We start from the raw sequence: 18,447 nt of genomic DNA, 5'->3' as shown, positions 1-18,447 counted from the left end.
GTGGCCATAAAAAGGGATAGAAAAAAAAGTGATTCGAGCGTGTCAGATATTCAGAGGGAATGTTAAGTAAACTCAAAAAAGTATCCTATTTAAATGACTGACGATTTGGACGTGATTGAAAGTCATGACAAATTTGTGAAAATGTAAAAAAGAAATGCGGTCTTGAAATACTCGAGTGTGTAAGATATTTATACAGGCGGTTCAATTCGATGGCCTGACCGTTCTAAATGATAATTTGACAATAATGTGGAGGAATATTGTTCATCTGACCATTTGAAAAAATGTATTTATTTTTTTTTCACATGTTTCTTTTCCACAAAATACACATTTAACACTTATATCACTCATTATTGTAATGTATATAAAACTTATTGCATTAAAACCTGTAGTCCTGTCTGTGTCAGATCTGTCTTGGATACCGAGGAAGGAGTCTCTTGTGACGGCCCTTGTGAACGTTGGTTTCACAGAGAATGCGCTAAAATGACCAAGGCCGAATATCAACGAATTAGCGGCAACACTAATATTAAATGGTACTGCAATAGAAATGATTGTAAAAATCTCTCGAACCAACCACTCAATCAGCTATCAACTCAAATGAATTCGGTCCTCTCTAAGTTGGATGATTTATTGGAGAAAGTAAACAAAATTGATTTCAATATCTAGAGACGTTGTTTCCATTAAATCAGAAATTGTAGCCATTAACAAAAGTCTCTCGTCCCTTGAACCCCGTGTTTCTACCGTTGAACAGCAGGTCATGGATATAGGAGACAGAGTAGACAGCATTGAATCTGGAATTGCTTCTAACGTAGAAAGCGCAAAGTCTCTGGCAGGCAGCAGTCAGGTTGACGTAAGTCTTGTTGTCGAGGAGGTGAATGAGAGGTTGTTTACGCTCGAAAAAATATAATGATATTTGGCCTATCTGAAAGCCTTATTGACAAACCCAAATGAAAAACGTGAGAGTGACAAGCGTAATATTGAGGCTATTTTGTCATCAGCTGACCCAAATAGCAAGCAATTCGAGCAGCTTGAGATTTTTTCGTGTGGGTAAAGGATCAGCTTCAAAAGCCAGACCTCTTAAGGTTATTATTGGTTGCGCAGAAAGAGTTAACAAGATTTTTGAAAGCTTGCACTAAAGATGTCATTCGAGGACTAGGTCCAGACTTCTCAAACATAAGTTTGGCCAGAGACAAGACTAAGCAGGAGTTGGCCCATCTGGATCACTTGAGGAAGGAACTATCACGCCGTTTGAAGGAAGGTGAAGTCAACTTGACCATAAGATACTTAAATGGTACTCCTAAGATTATGCAGTCAAAAAAACGAGTAGCTTCCCACGGTAAACCCTATACACTTACAGGACTGTATCAGAACGTAAATGGCATTCGCTCGAAGACTCACACTTTATCTGAAAATTACCTTCAATGCGTCTATGACATAATTATATTTACGGAGACAAACCTAAAATCAACAACGTTGCTTCTTCTGAGCTGGGCTTCACTCATCACACTATATATCGCAGAGACAGATCGGAGCTTACCAGCCGCAAGGGGGACGGTGGGTGGTGGGGTTTTAGTAGCAGTTTGCAATAAATTTCAGTCCAATGAAATATCATACGCTAATTCAGTTTGTGAAGCTCTATTTTGTGGAACTGAAGTTTGACAATTCTACTAGGCTCCTTGTTTGTGGCGTCTACATACCTCCTCACACTCATCCTCTCAGGATTATATTAATTTCTCTGCTATGCTTGATGAGATCATTGCAACCTCTAGAGAATTTCAATCTATCCTTATAATTGGGGACTTCAATCTTCCTGATTTCAACTGGATGTCGGACACTCCACAGGCTGCTTCTGCCTCACACACAGAACCGTCTTGGATATGGCCTCGTCGCTTGGCATTAGGCAGATGAGTGGAGTTCTGAATGGAAGAGGAGTTCAGTTGGACCTAGTGTTTGCCACTCGGCAAGATTTCTCTGTCACTTTTGCTAGTTGATCCTCTTCTGCCATTCGAAGACTATCATCCTCCCCTTGGTTTCACAGGCACCATGGGCAGTGTCAATCCCCTTATTCAACGCCCACAATATGTTCACGATACGAGGAAATGTAACCTCGAGAATGTCAAGAATGAAATCTTGGGCGGCGCAATTGTTATTGACTACGACTGCAAAGATGTGAACTGTGTCTTTTCCAGTTTCTGCTCTCAACTCTCGGTAACTGTATAAAATTGAATTCCCCCTTGAAGAGAGTTGGGAGCTCCCCGTTTCCAAAATGGTTTACCAAGGAGTTAAAGGACATGGTTGTCCTCAAGAAAAATATTGCATGCACAATATAAGAAAACCCTCACGGACTTCGACTACTGTGCATTTAGCAGTGTGCGTGATCAATGTAAGATCCTTTCTAGAGCTTCTAAGGCTAACTACGTCCACTTTGTTGACTCAGCTATCTCATCTAATGTAAAAGTCTTTTGGAGCTTTGTCAACGATTTAAGGCGAAAATCTTCTGTTCCGAGTGAGATGAACTTCGGTTGACTCAGTGTCTTCCCATCCAGGAACGATGTGTAATATTTCAGCACGTTCTTCTCTTCAGTGTATGCGCCTGCTGACAACAGTTCACCACCAACAAAGGCATATGAGACTCCTTTTACCTTTTCCGAGGTCTTAGTTACTGCTGAAGCAATCAATAAAAGGCTGAAAAGCTCTCGACGCTTCTAAGGGATGCGGGCCCAGATAACATTACTCCTGGAGTCCTGAGGCATTGCCGCGCTGAATTAGCCCCCATCCTTCTCTTTTTGTTTAACCTGAGCCCTGGCCAATGGAGTTTTTCCTGAAATCCTGAAGGAGGGTTACGTCGTACCCATTTTCAAATCTGGTGACAGACAGAACATAACTAATTACCGGCCGATTGTGATCCTCTCAGTGTTGGGCAAGGTATTCGAGGGTTTGGTACTGGACATCCTTCAGCCGCACTTTAAGAAACATCATCATTGAAGAACAGCATGGCTTCATGGCGGGGAGATCCACCGTGACTAATCTTCTCGTATTCCAAAGTTATGTTCTTGAGGCTTTCAGTCGTAGGCGCCAAGTTGATGCTGTTTACATTGATTTTAGCAAGGCGTTCGACAGGATCAGCCACAATCACCTACTTAATAAACTTGAGGGCTATGGTGTCTTGGGAAACTATGCAGGCATGGTTCCGTAGCTATCTTACCGACCACAAGCTGGTGGTTCGCTTTGCAAATCAGACTTCTGACGCCTTTGTCCCATCTTCTGGTGTGCCTCAGGGCTCCCACCTTGGCCCGCTTTTATTTTCCATATTTATTAATGACATCAAGGAGGTCACCAAAGTTTCCTTTCTTACTGTTTGCTGACGACATAAAACTTTTTCTTGAAGTGTCCTCCAGCGGAGACTGCGAACATCTTCAGCAAGCTCTTAACTGTATATCGAAATGGTGGTCAGCGCAACGGGATGTCCATTAATGCCAGCAAGACCAAGCTTATGACATTCAAGAGAACCACCTCCTCAATTGATTTCAACTACTCCCTTGATGACAAGCTTCTTGATCATTGTACATCCATCAAAGATCTTGGAATAGTTCTCGACTCCTCTTTTGGCTACGGTCTCCATGTTGACCAATTATGCTGCCGAGCGTCTGGTATGATGGGGGCTGATTATGGAGGACTGCTAGGCATGGCCTCGGCTCTAAATGCTCTTGTACTCCTCTACAAGTCCCCTTGTCCTCCAGCTGCTCGAGTACGCTTCAGTTGTTTGGTCTCCTTACCAAGTGGGCCTCATTGACAGACTGCAGTCCGTGCAAAATAAATTTTTAAGGTATTTGCACTGGAGAGAGCCTGATAGGCCTCTGAACTTGCTTTCGGCTACATCCACTGGTCGTTAGAAGGGAGGTTGCAGATGTTTTTCTTTCTTTATAAGATTCTCAACTTTGTGGTAGTCTGCCCCCCTCTTTTGGAAAAAGAATTGCTTTTCGTCTTCCTTCTGGCACAAGATCGCGCCGCCTCTTCGAGCTGAGCCACTTAAAAAACCGCAACTATCTCCAGTTTCAGCTCTGTCCCAAGAATGCTTCGCTTGGGCAACGAGGTGTGCAGTGAAATAGACTTTTTCTGCAATCGACTGGGTGCTTTTGAGACGTGCTGTGTTGACAGTAAGGCTGGAGACATTTGAATCAGAGTGAGCTTGCCGAGTCCTGCACAGTATTACAATAGTTACTCCATTGTTATCTTTGCCGATTTAGTCTATTACTGTTATCATTATTGTTATTGTTGTATTATTATTTTTTATTACTTGTTATATCACTACTTGTTATTGTTATTGCACTATTGTTATTGTTACCTACTTTCGTTATGTTTCACATTGTATTAGTTTTTATCTTGTTATATCTATTTATTTCATTATGTCGTAGGCATGGTCAATTGCTGAAATTGCTGAACTTGATTTTTCAAACTATACTTTTTTTATGAGAATTTATTACTGTTATATTACTAGTCATCTTAAAGTATTGTAATTTTGCAAAATGGTTTATACCGTGGGAATGTAAATAAATAAATAAATAAATAAACAATCAAACAAATAAATAAAAACGTTGTACTTCTACAAAAACACGTTGTTATTGTGATCAGCTGAGATGGCATTATGGCGGCAGATGGTAGTGTGCGGATGGTGCAAGAGAGTGAAAGACAGAGAAAGAGTGAGAAGGAAAGAGAGGCGTGGAGTGGGAAATATACAGTTCTCAGTGGCTGTACGCTCCACCCTTTATTTTTGGTTTTAGCTACCTCATCCCATGAAAATCGTCAGATTATATCTTTTCCGTAATCCTTAAAAGATTTCCTTCAAAATAAAAAAAAAGTTCAATTGCGCTTGAGTATTTCGAGGTAATGTATTTTTTACACCTTTGTGACTTGTCTATTTCCTTATACCACGCTTAAATCGTCAGATTATTGAAATCTACACTGTTCTACATGTACTTAACTTACCTTGTATTTATCTGACGTGCACGAGTTTTTCTCAGGATCGATTTCTTTTTACTAGTCTGACGGTCTGCCCTCAACGCAGACCCCTATATTAAAGGTTCATATGTGCTAGGGGTACGTTACAGGGTACGACATTTCTCCCCATATAATTTTCTGACGTGCTCTAGTAAGGCGAAAAATCCCCGCTTGGGCTCCTACTCCTACTATTATGCCAACATCAGATTGGTCCATCTTCAAATGCTTTAACCACTAATCCACTGTGTTCACTTCATTAGAATTCACAAAACATTAATTGTCAATGTGGCGTTGGAGCTCTAAGGAAGGTAGAACGAAACAGGATTTTTCCGGACATTTGCCATCGTTCAGTGAAACAATAAATCAGTAACACTACGTTTCGAGATCTGCAATCTGATCTCTTCTTCAGGTAAAGAACTAACCTAATACATAATATTACAAACTAGGTTAAAATAAACAAATCTTACCAAAGCGTTGTGGCACGCCTAAGTCAGGAATCACAACCTACATGTTGTTTGTCAACTTCACTAACTCTATAAACATGCACTTAATAAAAAACTATACAAAACACTAATCATTAAAACTGAACTATGGAATACAGGTCACAATACGTTTTCATTCGTCTACTAACCACCTACGACTGACCAAAGGGGCTAGCCAATGGTAATCGTGACGGCAGACTAAAACAAGATGGCGGAAATAAAAAGGAAGGAGGACAGGAATGGGCCCTTTCGTTATTATTGGTTCATGCGAGATGAACTTCTTAAAACCATATTGTGACTCCGCATTGGTTTATTACAAATTTCTGATACGTTTGATATTTTTGGTTTTCTCTTTAGTTCATTTTTTAGAATTGGCAACCAAAGCGGCCTAATCTCGACTGATGGTTGACTGATTGGTTGGTCTGCCAATTTAATGTATGTTGCCTCAATTAATTTCCTTTTGAAGAAATGTGGTTCCCGATGTATTATGTTGGCTTCATCCCAATTCATATGATGGTCTTCGGACCAACAATGGTGTGCAATTTTTGATTTTTCTGTGAGACCCTTTCTCGTGTTTTCTTTGTGCTCTTTTATCCTTACGTTTAGTGGTCTTTTTGTCTCGCCTATGTATTCCCTATTGCAACTACATTTTATACTGTAAACACAGTTTTTGGAATCCTGTGTGCCATTTTTTGGTTTTGTTTTTACGAGACTTTGTCTAAGAGTGTTATGTGTTTTAAATGCGGTTCTAATGTTGTACTTTCTACCTACTCTTCTAATTTTCTCTGATAATCCCGGCATATAAGGGATTGACATAAACGAAAATTTATCACAATTCTGTTTTTCTGACTCAGGAATGATTCTTCTGGTTCTTTTGCACTTATTTATTACTAATTGAGGGTATCCATTGCTTCTGAGATCCGATTCAACTTTCTTAAATTCTTCTTTTAATCCATCTTTATCTGAGCACAAGCTCTTTGCTCTATCAAACAACGAGTAGGCTACTCCTTCTTTGACAGATTTTTGATGGTTGGATTGATAATTTAAATATTTTCCTGTGTGTGTTATCTTTCGAAAAACGGTTGTCTAAGGACATCCCTATCTCTTAATACACACACATCCAAAAAGGGAAGCTTGTTTTGGACTTCCACTTCCATTGTGAGGTGGATGGAAGGAGAAATACTATTAATGTGATTCAAAAAATTATTTAATTCAATGTCTCCATGAGAAAAAATAACAAAGGTATCATCCACATACCTCCACCAAATCTTCGGTGCCACAACGCTTTGGTAAGATTTGTTTATTTTAACCTAGTTTGTAATATTATGTATTAGGTTAGTTCTTTACCTGAAGAAGAGATCAGATTGCAGATCTCGAAACGTAGTGTTACTGATTTATTGTTTCACTGAACGATGGCAAATGTCCGTAGAAATCCTGTTTCCTTCACAATCCTTCCATCGCAAAAAATAACCTTCAATCAAAGAAGGCAGAACATTGCAAAAGTAAGTCCTGTAGACTCCAGTGTTGCTCTTCTGAAAGATATTATTCTTAGATGGGGTAATTAAGATATCTCCTTTTATAATAGTATTCAGTCCCTAAAAGTTGGCCATAATATGTGAGTTAAAAATTTTTCTTCACGTGCGCACACACACACACGCACACACAGTTTAAACACATTAGCACCAACCAGTTGCACTTTGTTACATCTGTTGCCTGTGATATTGGTGATAACTGATACCTGGAATTGACTGCCGGCTTTGGGTATCAAGGTAAATATCGAAGTACATTAGGGATGCTATCTGAACTTCCGGGTTATCCAAAGTACATCAGAATTTGTTTTCGTAATCCAGTTGTTATTGGTGTAAATCATTTAATGTGTGTGCATTATTTATTTAACAGTTAGTGTTGGTGCTGTGTATGGGCTACTATTACGCTATTATCTTGCTTCCTGTTTGGGATTGATTACATTCTAAGGCTATAAATAGCAAACACCAACCCTTGCTGTTGGCATTACCTGTATCTAGATGTCCCTGTTCAGTTTTTTGTTATCAATACCCAATGGAAGCAAGTTTTTATTAAGAGATTCCATCACCATTGGATAATTTTGCATGTAAACTGAATCTTATTCATAATATTAGTAGTACAAAATAAATAATTGCTTTAGAAATACAAAAATCATACAGGTTAACTAATGAGTTGATGTTTTCAATTACAGGTGAGATAAATCTGAATGCTGTAACATACCTAGTGCTGGATGAAGCAGACAGGATGTTGGACATGGGCTTTGAACCAGAGATTAGAAAAACTTTGTTAGATATACGACCGGACAGACAAACAGTCATGACCAGGTTGGTGTAGACGTTATTGATGTATTTAAAAGTTTTTTTAACAACAAAAAGGGAATTATTTTTTAATTGAACAAAATATTCTTAGGTATTTTTTACAGTTTTAATTTTGAACATTTATGTTGAAGTATTTGACGATGTAGATAGAACTAATTATAATGAATAATAATTATTCATTATCACTGAACATCAAATACAATGACTTTTTAAAGTCTATAAAGTCAATGTCTTTAAAAAAAAAAACTGTTCGACTTGGATTTCTTTGAATGTAACAACTTTTTAAAGTTTCCTAGTTAGTTCTTTTTTCTAATATTGGTAGCCAAACTGGCCTAACATCAACAGAGGGTTGACTTAACCCTGGAACTGGCGGTCATATTTCTCTCAGTGGCAGAGTTTTTTAGTACTTCATACATTGCCTTATATTTATTTTATTGTTACATATTTACTATAAAGTACCTATAACATATTATATATTTCTTGATTCAGCATTGTTCAAGGAACATTTTTCACATAATATAATTAAAACAAAAAAATACCCTTACTCTACCTCTTCAGGAAAAAATATGTTTTTTAGAAAAAAGAAAAGTTAGTTCAAAGTTTTTGATCTGTAAAATTGTTGTTGTTAGTGATACGCAAAATCCAAAATATACAAAAGGAAAGAGCATTTAATTCTGAGTAAAAATAAAACAACACATAGTTTATAAGGTATTTATTTTTACATGTGGTAAACGATTCAAAAATCATACACTGACATTCGAAAGTGCTACTTACCAACAAAAGTAAGAACTTCAAAGCTCACTTGGATTTGTACAATCTTGTAAGTATTAGTTTATATTAATTTTCTATTTTTTAATTTTTTATTATACATTTTTTAATTATGTTCTGATTGAATGTCTAAATCGGAATCCTCATCGTTCCTTATTTCATGTACAACTAATTCTCGAATGTCACTTGAACGATCGCGGAAATTACGATCCGTTATATAAACACACACAAAAAACTTACTATTATTGTGTCATATACACAATCATCATTACAACGACCTCAAACAAACAATAAACCAGTCAAAACACCATGCAGGTGACGAAATAACAATAGCCGAATGAACCAGTTGACTCATCGCTACGCGCGCGCGCAACTAGCGCGGTACGCGGGTGAATGTAAACAAACAGTTTAGAGATTACAAAACGTATGGACGTGTAACGAAACAATAAAATTATTTATTAGTGTATTATTTACATAAATTGAACCTTCCTCTTTCGATTGGTATCAATGTACAAGTAGTTCTCGAATGTCACTTGAACGATCGCGGAAATTACGATCCATTACGTAAACACGCACAAAACACTTACTATTATTGTGTAATATACACAACCATCATTACAAAGAACTCAAACAAACAATAAACCAGACAGGATACCATGCAGCTGACGAAATAACAATAGCCGAATGAACCAGTTGACTCATCGCTGCGCGCGCGCAACTAGCGTGGTACGCGGGAGAATGTAAACAAACAGTTCAGACATTATAAGACGTATGGACGTGTAACGAAACGATAAATTATTTATTAGTGTATTATTTACATAAATTGAACCTTCCTCTTTCGATTGGTATCAATACCGATACTCTTTGATCGTGTTTTAAGTACGTAATATTGAGAAATATAAGACGTATTAAAACGCCCGATATCGGGCGCTGCCATCTAGGATGCGACTAAAACGCCCGATATCGGGCGTTTGCCAGTTCCAGGGTTAAGAGTTGATTGGCAAATTTTATTGGAGACAAAAGCTCAATTGGTTTATGACTTTCCACTAGCCTTTTTGGGTATTTTCTTTGTTTTAATCATAGATCTGGTGCTATGGTATGTTACAAGTTTAAAATGGTTATGGCATTTTTTGCACTTGCTAGTATTTTTTTTTATTATAAAAAATAGAACACTAATTGAATTTATTTTTTTTTAGGCCTATATATAGTTTTGTATGAGGAAATGTAGATTACTGTACTATTTCATGCAATAATATTTGTTGGTATTAATAAGTTTTTATGAGAGGAATTAATAAATGTTTGTTAATTTACAATTCCAACCTCAGTAGTGTGGCAGTTTGTAGGATGTTTGGACTAGAAATTGTTTTGTGAATATATTTTGCACAAGAATCACGGTCAAATAAAAATGTGAGGGTACAATAAAAACTTTCCTTGTCAGTACAAAAAAAGCTATACAATTTAATTGCAACTATTTTATATTGCTAATAAAATATGCTATTTTAAATTAAAAAGATTATTTTGTATTTCTTTAATTTATTTGTATATAAACAGTCAAAATCAATATTTCTGCGGGAACCAAAAGCCTTTTTTTAGTAAAATATTTGAAAAGAGCCTTGAAATACTTGCTTTAGTGCCATTAAAAAAAACTGTACGTCATTACTATACTTAACAAACTAACATAAAAAACAAGTGCTGACCAGAAAGTAAAAGACATTTTTAAATGGTGCGGCAGTGGGTGGCTACAGTCGCCATCTTGGTGGCACAAAACTCTGGCGTTCATTACGCATCGAGCTGTAGTTGTGTGAGGTCTGCATCTATTTTACTTTTCTCACTGTGATTAATTAAAATGTGTGCTACAATTGAGAATCCCTCCACTTGTGAAATGCGTTCAGTGATAAGGTTTTTGTTGGCAAAAAACCATAAACCAATTGAAGTCTATTTATTGCCAACTGTGTGAAGTTTATGGAAATGGAATAATAAGTAAAAGCAGAGTAAGGCAGTGGTGTATTGGATTTTTAAATGGCTGCACCATTGTTCATGACGATAGTCGTAGCAGTCTGCCTAGCCTAGTGACTGAAGATTTGATGTCAAAAATCAATGACAAAGTGAAATTTTGAAAAATTTCACAAAGTTTAATTGATGGAATTGTTGTAAGGAAGCTTGGATACCACAAATTGTATGCAAGGTGGGTTCTAAAAATCCTTAGGAAGATGTCAAAAAAAAAAAAAACAAAGACTTGCTGCATCGTTCACTTTCCTTGATGAAAACGACAAACATGGTAACGAACTTCTCGATCGTATCGTTATTGGTGATGAAACATGGGTGAGGCATGTCAATCGTGAAACGAAAATACAGTATATGGGATAGGGGCACACACATTCTCCAAAAAAAACCAAGAAAATGTCTCCAAACACTGTCAGCGAGAAAGATTATGGCAACTGTTTCTTTTGGGATGCTAAGGGTGTGATTCTGGTCGATTTCCTTGAACGAGGATCAACAATCAACACAGAGAGGTATTGTGAAACATTTAAGAAGCTACGGCGAGTGATGCAAAACAAGGGTAAGAGAAAATTGAGTTAAAAAATTTTGTTTTTCCATGACAATGAATGTCTCCGTACAGCCAATCGTACACAAGTCTTTTATGATTGTGATTGGGAAGTGTTTGATCATCCACCTTATAGCCCAGATCTGACACCAAGTGACTACTATCTCTCCAGTGATGAAGAGCTGGCTCGCAACGCAGCGCTTTGATAGTGACGCTGAACTTCATGCTGGCGTTAATCAGTGGTTAAGATCTCAGTCAGCAGATTTCTACAAAGCTGGAAACAAAAAATTTGTGTCACATTATGATAAATATCTCAATTTGAACGGGACAACTTGGATCGGTCAGCGAGGCAAGAAACTTTATACTGCCACCAACAACCTCTTCTGAGGATTTCCTGCAACGAGCCAAGCGACCCATCTCACTCTTTGAGTGGGGAAGTGTGATCAGTGATAATGTGATTAGTGTTGTGTCGAAAATGAAAGCTTCTAAAAGCAAAGATATGTAATGGTCTTTCAGCTAATATAAGGTATGTCGTTAATGCAATCTTATTACCACTTGTAATTTGTATTAACTCCTGCCTGCTAGAAAGTGTATTCCCCAGCTCTCAAAGAGTTTCGAGAGTTGTCCCTTTTTTTTAAAAAGGGGACACGTCTTAGATTAAAAATTACCATCCAATTTCTCTAGTGCCTGTTTTAGGTAAGATTATTGAAGCAGTTGTAAAAAACTCAGATATCCAATTTTTTAGAATCCCAAAAACTTTTGTCTGGATGCCAGTTTGGCTTCCTCAAAGGAATGTCTACCACATATGCCGTAGAGCGAGTGTTTGGTCTCTGGAATTCTCTCTGCTTTTCCAGAAGGGCAGAAATCTTGTCTAGATTACTGCTTGTGATTTAAGCAGGGCTTTTGATTGTATAGATCACAGTATACTTTTGGGTAAGTTGGAATACTATGGCATCTTGGTGTCTATCTAAATTTTTTCAAATATTACCAACAAGACAGAACTCAGTTTATAGTTGTTAGTAATGGCTTGGAAACCAATATCATTGACTCATCAACCATCGTGTTTGCAAATGACACTACTTTTTTAAGTGTGCATTCAGATCAAAGCCTCTTAAAATTAAAATTTGACGACACTCTTGAAAGGGCCTACTCCTGGTTTAGTGCAAATAGCCTTCTTTTGAATAGCGATTAAACCAAGAACCTACTTTGTAGCCTTAAAAACACTAGTCATAGTTTAATAGAAAATAGTAATGTAAAAGTCCTTAGTGTAGTATTATTTATTAAATGTAAGATTTTGCACACATTACAATTGGTCGGACAATTTGAAATGTTCAAACCAAACCAAATAATCCAACGTGACTACATCATGTTGTTTCGTAGTCCATGTTTATAATCTAACGAACAAGTTGTTGCTTGAACCACAGCCGTTAGTGTGTTTATTTATCTGATCCTCGTATACTGTAGCTCTTTTCACTCAATTCCGATATCAACAGAAGTACTTAAAATACTCTTGGAAAATCATTTCACAATATTACAATTAATTAGTGATGTGTGGAAGCCGAATCTCAAATCCAAATAAGTCTTTTCACTGAGGACAGCTGATTGGCAGTGTGCAAATGACCTATTCTTAACACATTTTTGTACTTTCTCTATTAATAAATACAAAACTCACAGGAGGTGTATGACGTATTGTGGTCTGACCATATATTTGAGGTATTCATGGTGTGAGTGGTTGATGCTTGTTGTTTAGTTAGGTAGATTACTAAATTAACAAATTACTGTAGTTCAACAAATTATTTTAGTTATAATATGTAACTTTTTGACACCTCGTCGAGAGTCTGCTGCACCTATTTGTGGAACACCGCTGATTGGCAATACACAAATTACCGATTGCTAAATGTGATATAGGTTTTTGTGTAAAAGACTATTTAGGATCATAGAGGTACAAAATAAAGTGATTTATAAATAATATTTTAATTTAAGTTTGTATATTCTGTCTAAATTTGTGAAATCTAGTGTCTGCTGATTCTATGGACGGATGTTAGCTGTTCGGTAGTAAACAGACAATTGCTTATTTTAATTTTATCTGTATGTTGTACTTTGTGTATTATATATATCCACACATTTTTAAGTAAATGAAATATATTTTGGAAGCTCATTTTATAAGCTATCATTTATCATGTAAAAGCATAATAAATATTGAAAAATAATGTACAGGTAGAGGGATATGACTTGTTTTTCTTAAAAGGTCAAACAAAGGTTAAAAGTAGAGTTCAGAAGAAAGTATTTGGTTTATTTGTTAGTCGTATTGAACCGACCATGTGTACCGGGCAATATCGTGGTCTAGCACCGCAGACCTCTGACCCGCAATGCTGGACTGCAGTCTGCTCCACGGTAGCACTGTGTTGGTAATTGTCATGTTCTTTATTTTTCCTAATTGAATACATATATTTACAAAAATCAAAATCACAGAAAAGAAAGTTATTAGGTATACACAACGTTATGATTGAAAGGCACATAGATAAAAAACTAAAGACCTTAATGAGATGGTAGTGATGAATCGTCACAGAATATCGGTAGCAACGAAAATTTACTTGACTACCACAGATTCGTAGCAATTCCTGCAAATACAGCTGGTGACAATAAACCGTCACCATTGTTGCACTCTGCGTAAGGATTAAATACAGTATTTCAGTTTTTTTATTTGGTTTGAAAATGAACTAGAGAATAATACATTTTTACCAGGGAAAACCGGGAATTTGAAAAGAGGTTTTGAGTGGCCACCCTGAAAAAGTATAGTAAGTAAAATAGACTCATTAAAAGCACAAACTTTGACTTTTTTTCAACTTCTTTATTTCTGTAATTTTTCAACAATGGAATCTCTAAACCGTTTTTCTGTGGTTGTCAAAAGTGTCCTGTAAGCAAGAAATATCCCATTTGTGTGTTATTTTTAGTGTGTTTGTGTTAAGAAAGAGAGCAATATCTTAAAACTGATCTTAAGCCTGCTTTTCTTTTACTATTTAAACTCCCATGTAAAATGATTTAGAGTAGTTCTTTTTATTGATTTTAACATAATACACCAAACATTTGATACATTGCAGAAATCTAATGAAGTAAAATGATTGAGCAGAAGTGATATTTCTGAATGTGTTCCAGTGCAACCTGGCCACCAGGAGTGAGAAGATTAGCACAGTCATACATGCAGAACCCTATCCAGGTGTATGTAGGCTCCTTGGACCTGGCAGCAACACACACTGTCACCCAGACTATTGAGATCATCGATGAGGATGAGAAGGAGAACAAGGTAAGCTAAGCTGCATGATATTGAGATTTTACCACATTTAGGTGTAACTTATAAACTAACCTGTAAACCTCTTTGAAGTAATCAGTTTGCCGCCTCCTAAGTTTTACAGTATTTTTCTGTGCTGGAGACCAAAAAGTACTTCTAATGCAATCAACTTAACATTACCAATTTCATTGGGTCACTAGTGATAAGAATGTGCAAACAAAAATTTACCATCTCTTTCCTAGTGTAGGCTTAGCTTCTGATAAGTTTGTTTTAGGATCCTGTCAGTTTAATAATTGACTTGTTTTTGATGATGAAGTGTTCACCTTTGATTTGAAACTATGTATTTCCACTGATTGATATTCTTGCAGCTCATGGAATTCTTCTATAACATGGCGCCAGAAGACAAAGTGATGGTGTTTGTTGGGAAGAAATCCCGGGCAGATGATATCTCCAGTGAACTGGCGTTGAAGTCGATCATATGTGATGTGATCCATGGAGACAGGGAGCAAAGTGATCGTGAGAAAGCCCTTTTTGATCTCAAAAGTGGGGAGATACGTATTCTAATAGCGACAGATGTTGCCTCTCGTGGTATCGATATACAGGACATTACGTAAGTCTTCACCTCATAATTGTACTGAGTTCATAAGACTTAGAGTTAACCAGGTTAATAGTAAATGAACCTGGAAAAAATGTTAGATGTTACTTTTCTTTTTTATTTGTTTACATAATATTTATCAGGTACATAGTTTCTGTCTGGAGTTATATTTATTTGCATGTCTCTATTCTTGTCTGAGGCTTCTGTAGTAGAGATATTACTGAAGTTGTATTGTAACAATTGATAGTCTCTTACAGTATGTACTGATAATTTTGATGAATATATATTTTAGTAACTTATACTCAAATACAGAATGTTTCACTTTCCAAACCATAAACATTCTCATACTCTTCTATGAGAGATATAATTTACAAGCCTAAATATTTCACAGGATTTTGCAGTATTATCACAAAACAGCTCTAATTTTTTTTATAATAGATATTATGATGGCCTAATTAATTTATTATAACTAGCTGTTGCCCGTGGCTTCACATGCAATTATCAAAATTGAAGTCCTTATTAGTGAAATTACTTGTGATGTGATATGATGGAGTCCTATTAAATTTTTCAAACATAAGTAGACATACATCAGGTACATATTATTTCAGTGTTTATGCTTAAAAGTATAAGAGTTTAACCTGACTGTTATATCATGTTACTCTTAGACATGTAGGAGAATTTCTGGTACAAATTAATTATACATACAGTATTTCCAACGCCACAGCTGATTCTGCTTTATTGTCCGTAACAAAAATACAAATTCATAAGTCTCGGAAACCTACTTCACTTAAAAAAAAGTTTATTTCTATACCCTTGTAATATTCATTTGGTGTAATATATTTCTAGTGCTATAGTAGAGTTGGCCCTGGTGAAGAAAAATATTTACATACGTCTGAGAAGCCCTCTTTGATTAAAAGATGTCTACTACCGACTGTATGAAATCACTTACATTGCCACATTTGAGTTTGTCTTATTGCCCCAATTAAAAGACTATATACATATGTAGCACTTGGAAATCTACTCTGCTCAAAAAATGATTGCTTCCAGCTCTTATAATCTACTTTCCATTTAAGGTATTTCCAGTGCGATAGCAAAGTTTAACTTGTGGCAATGAAGAAAAAATATACATACATACGTAGGATTGAGAAGCCTCTTACGTTTAAGGGGGGAAATCCTACCCCCCGTTTTTTAAAAGGTGTATACTTCCCGCTGTTTAAATTCACCTACATTGCCACTGTTGTTTTGGTCTGTGATGTATTGTCAAGACCAAACAACTCAATTCATATGTAATTTCAATGTCAAGAACCGTCTACTTCCTATAAGATTCATTTGGTCCGTCTACATTTGGTCTTAAGATATTTCAAGTGCTTTAGTTGGGTTTGCTTTGTTACCTCAATGCAGAAAATATTCATACATAAGTAGGACAAGGACATCCTAAGTAAGTCCTATGTATTTCTGGTATAAAAGGGAAATCCTTGTACGTTCATGCAACGTTTCAAAATAATTGCGTTTGTATGGTTTTGCGTAATAGAAGTCTTAGTTTTTGGTCTGTAGACCGGTAAGAATGGATTGTTGAGCCATATTATTGTTTATTTAAAGGTTTTTCCTTAAGTCACTGTTAAAATGCGATACAGAAATGTCAAGGAAGCACACCAGTTTGGAGTATTTTATGTAAAAACATCTGCACCTTTGGTCATTAAAGTTGGTTGTATAAACAGTGTTTAAATAGTATGTACAATGCATTAGATGAAGGAGGGGGAGCTCTTCGTATTGGAAATATTATTTTACAAAAGAAAACTCACAATTCTTCAATAATTTTTGTATTTTACCACAAGGCCTTTTGACATCGAAGATGCCATCATCAGGTGTGAATCAACAATTTAAAACAAATATCAGCTGAGTAAAACTTAATACAAAATGTATATGGTTAAAAGTAAAATTTAATAAATATTAGTATATGTATAAAAGTTTTGGTCAAACAAGAATTTAGTTATATTTTAAAGGAATGGTGAATTTTGAATCGGTCCAAAATCATTGTTTAATATTTTATCTTTATGTTTTGTTATGTATAATGTTTCATATGCGTCGAGTTCTTCTTGTTTATGGAGTTGTTTTAATAATGTAAAGTTTTTAAAGGTGTGGTTTGTTTCAAATGCATGTTTGGCAATACCTGATTTTTCAGTTTGTCCATATTTATAATATCTTTTGTGTTCCTTAAATCTTTTTTCAATGGTTCTTTTTGTCTGGCCAATATAAATTTTATCACAATCTTCACAGTTAATTTTGTAAATGCCACTTTTATTTTCATCTAAAATTTTATCTTTTGGATTTCCAATTAGGTTATTTATCTTATTTGGTGTGCAAAATGTTATGTTCATGTCAAGATGTTTTCTAAATACTTTTTTAATTTCTTTATAAAGTGGACCATAACTCATGGATTGCCAGTTCCGTTTTTCTTTTTGTTCACTTTTTAAAGTTGTTCTCGATGTTTTTGATAAATTCTTCTTTTGTTTTTTTAATAAACTGTCAATTAATTTAGTTGAGTATCCCAATTACTATACTATCCCAAAAATCAGCTATTGCCAAACATGCATTTGAAACAAACCACACTTTTAAAAACTTTACATTATTAAAACAACTCCATAAACAAGAAGAACTCGACACATATGAAACATTATACATAACAAAACATAAAGATAAAATATTAAACAATGATTTTGGACCGATTCAAAATTCACCATTCCTTTAAAATATAACTAAATTCTTGTTTGACCAAAACTTTTATACATATACTAATATTTATTAAATTTTACTTTTAACCATATACATTTTGTATTAAGTTTTACTCAGCTGATATTTGTTTTAAATTGTTGATTCACACCTGATGATGGCATCTTCGATGTCAAAAGGCCTTGTGGTAAAATACAAAAATTATTGGAGAATATTGTGAGTTTTCTTTTGTAAAATAATAGGGAAAAAATGCATTAGATGTTTTTAATTCGTTACTTTTACTGACGCAATCTGGAGTAAAAGTTACATATTAACTTCGTATTTGCTATCTGCATTACACTACTGACCAAGAACTGTATACTTAATATTTTATAAAATTTGAACGTAAAAAAATGTTTCAGTCACTTGTTTAAAGTGTCAACAGCTGTTTAGTGTCATTTAAATTTGGATTATAAAACATAAATATTACCATTTTATCAGAATTCCAAAATATTTCAAGTAACTTTTGTTCTACAAACGTTCAACGAATTTCAAAGAATATTTTACAAAAATAATTAGCCAAATTGGTCTAGCTGTTCTCATGATTAATGCTTAACAATACATTGCAATTCATTTTTGTATAGTTATTTATTTTTCTATACTGATAAGTTTCTAAAATAATATGAAGGTTTTTATTATTTTATTCTTTAATCACTTGTAGA

General features: G+C 35.4%; 1 protein-coding gene across 1 annotated transcript in view; it reads left to right on the top strand.

Moving 5' to 3' along the window:
- LOC124370406 (probable ATP-dependent RNA helicase DDX43) overlaps positions 1 to 18,447 on the top strand; it is a 43,886-nt gene that overhangs the window by 21,020 nt on the left and 4,419 nt on the right. Inside the window, exons 8-10 of the mRNA XM_046828693.1 lie at positions 7,693 to 7,825; positions 14,289 to 14,436; positions 14,790 to 15,031. Coding sequence (XP_046684649.1) covers positions 7,693 to 7,825; positions 14,289 to 14,436; positions 14,790 to 15,031 — 523 coding nt within the window. The remainder of the gene's footprint in view (positions 1 to 7,692; positions 7,826 to 14,288; positions 14,437 to 14,789; positions 15,032 to 18,447) is intronic.

The sequence above is a fragment of the Homalodisca vitripennis genome, chromosome 1 (genome assembly GCF_021130785.1).
Source record: "Homalodisca vitripennis isolate AUS2020 chromosome 1, UT_GWSS_2.1, whole genome shotgun sequence".
NCBI classification, from domain to species: domain Eukaryota; kingdom Metazoa; phylum Arthropoda; class Insecta; order Hemiptera; family Cicadellidae; genus Homalodisca; species Homalodisca vitripennis.
The sequence above is the reverse complement of the archived record's forward strand: the minus strand, read 5'-3'. Positions and strand labels throughout refer to the sequence as shown.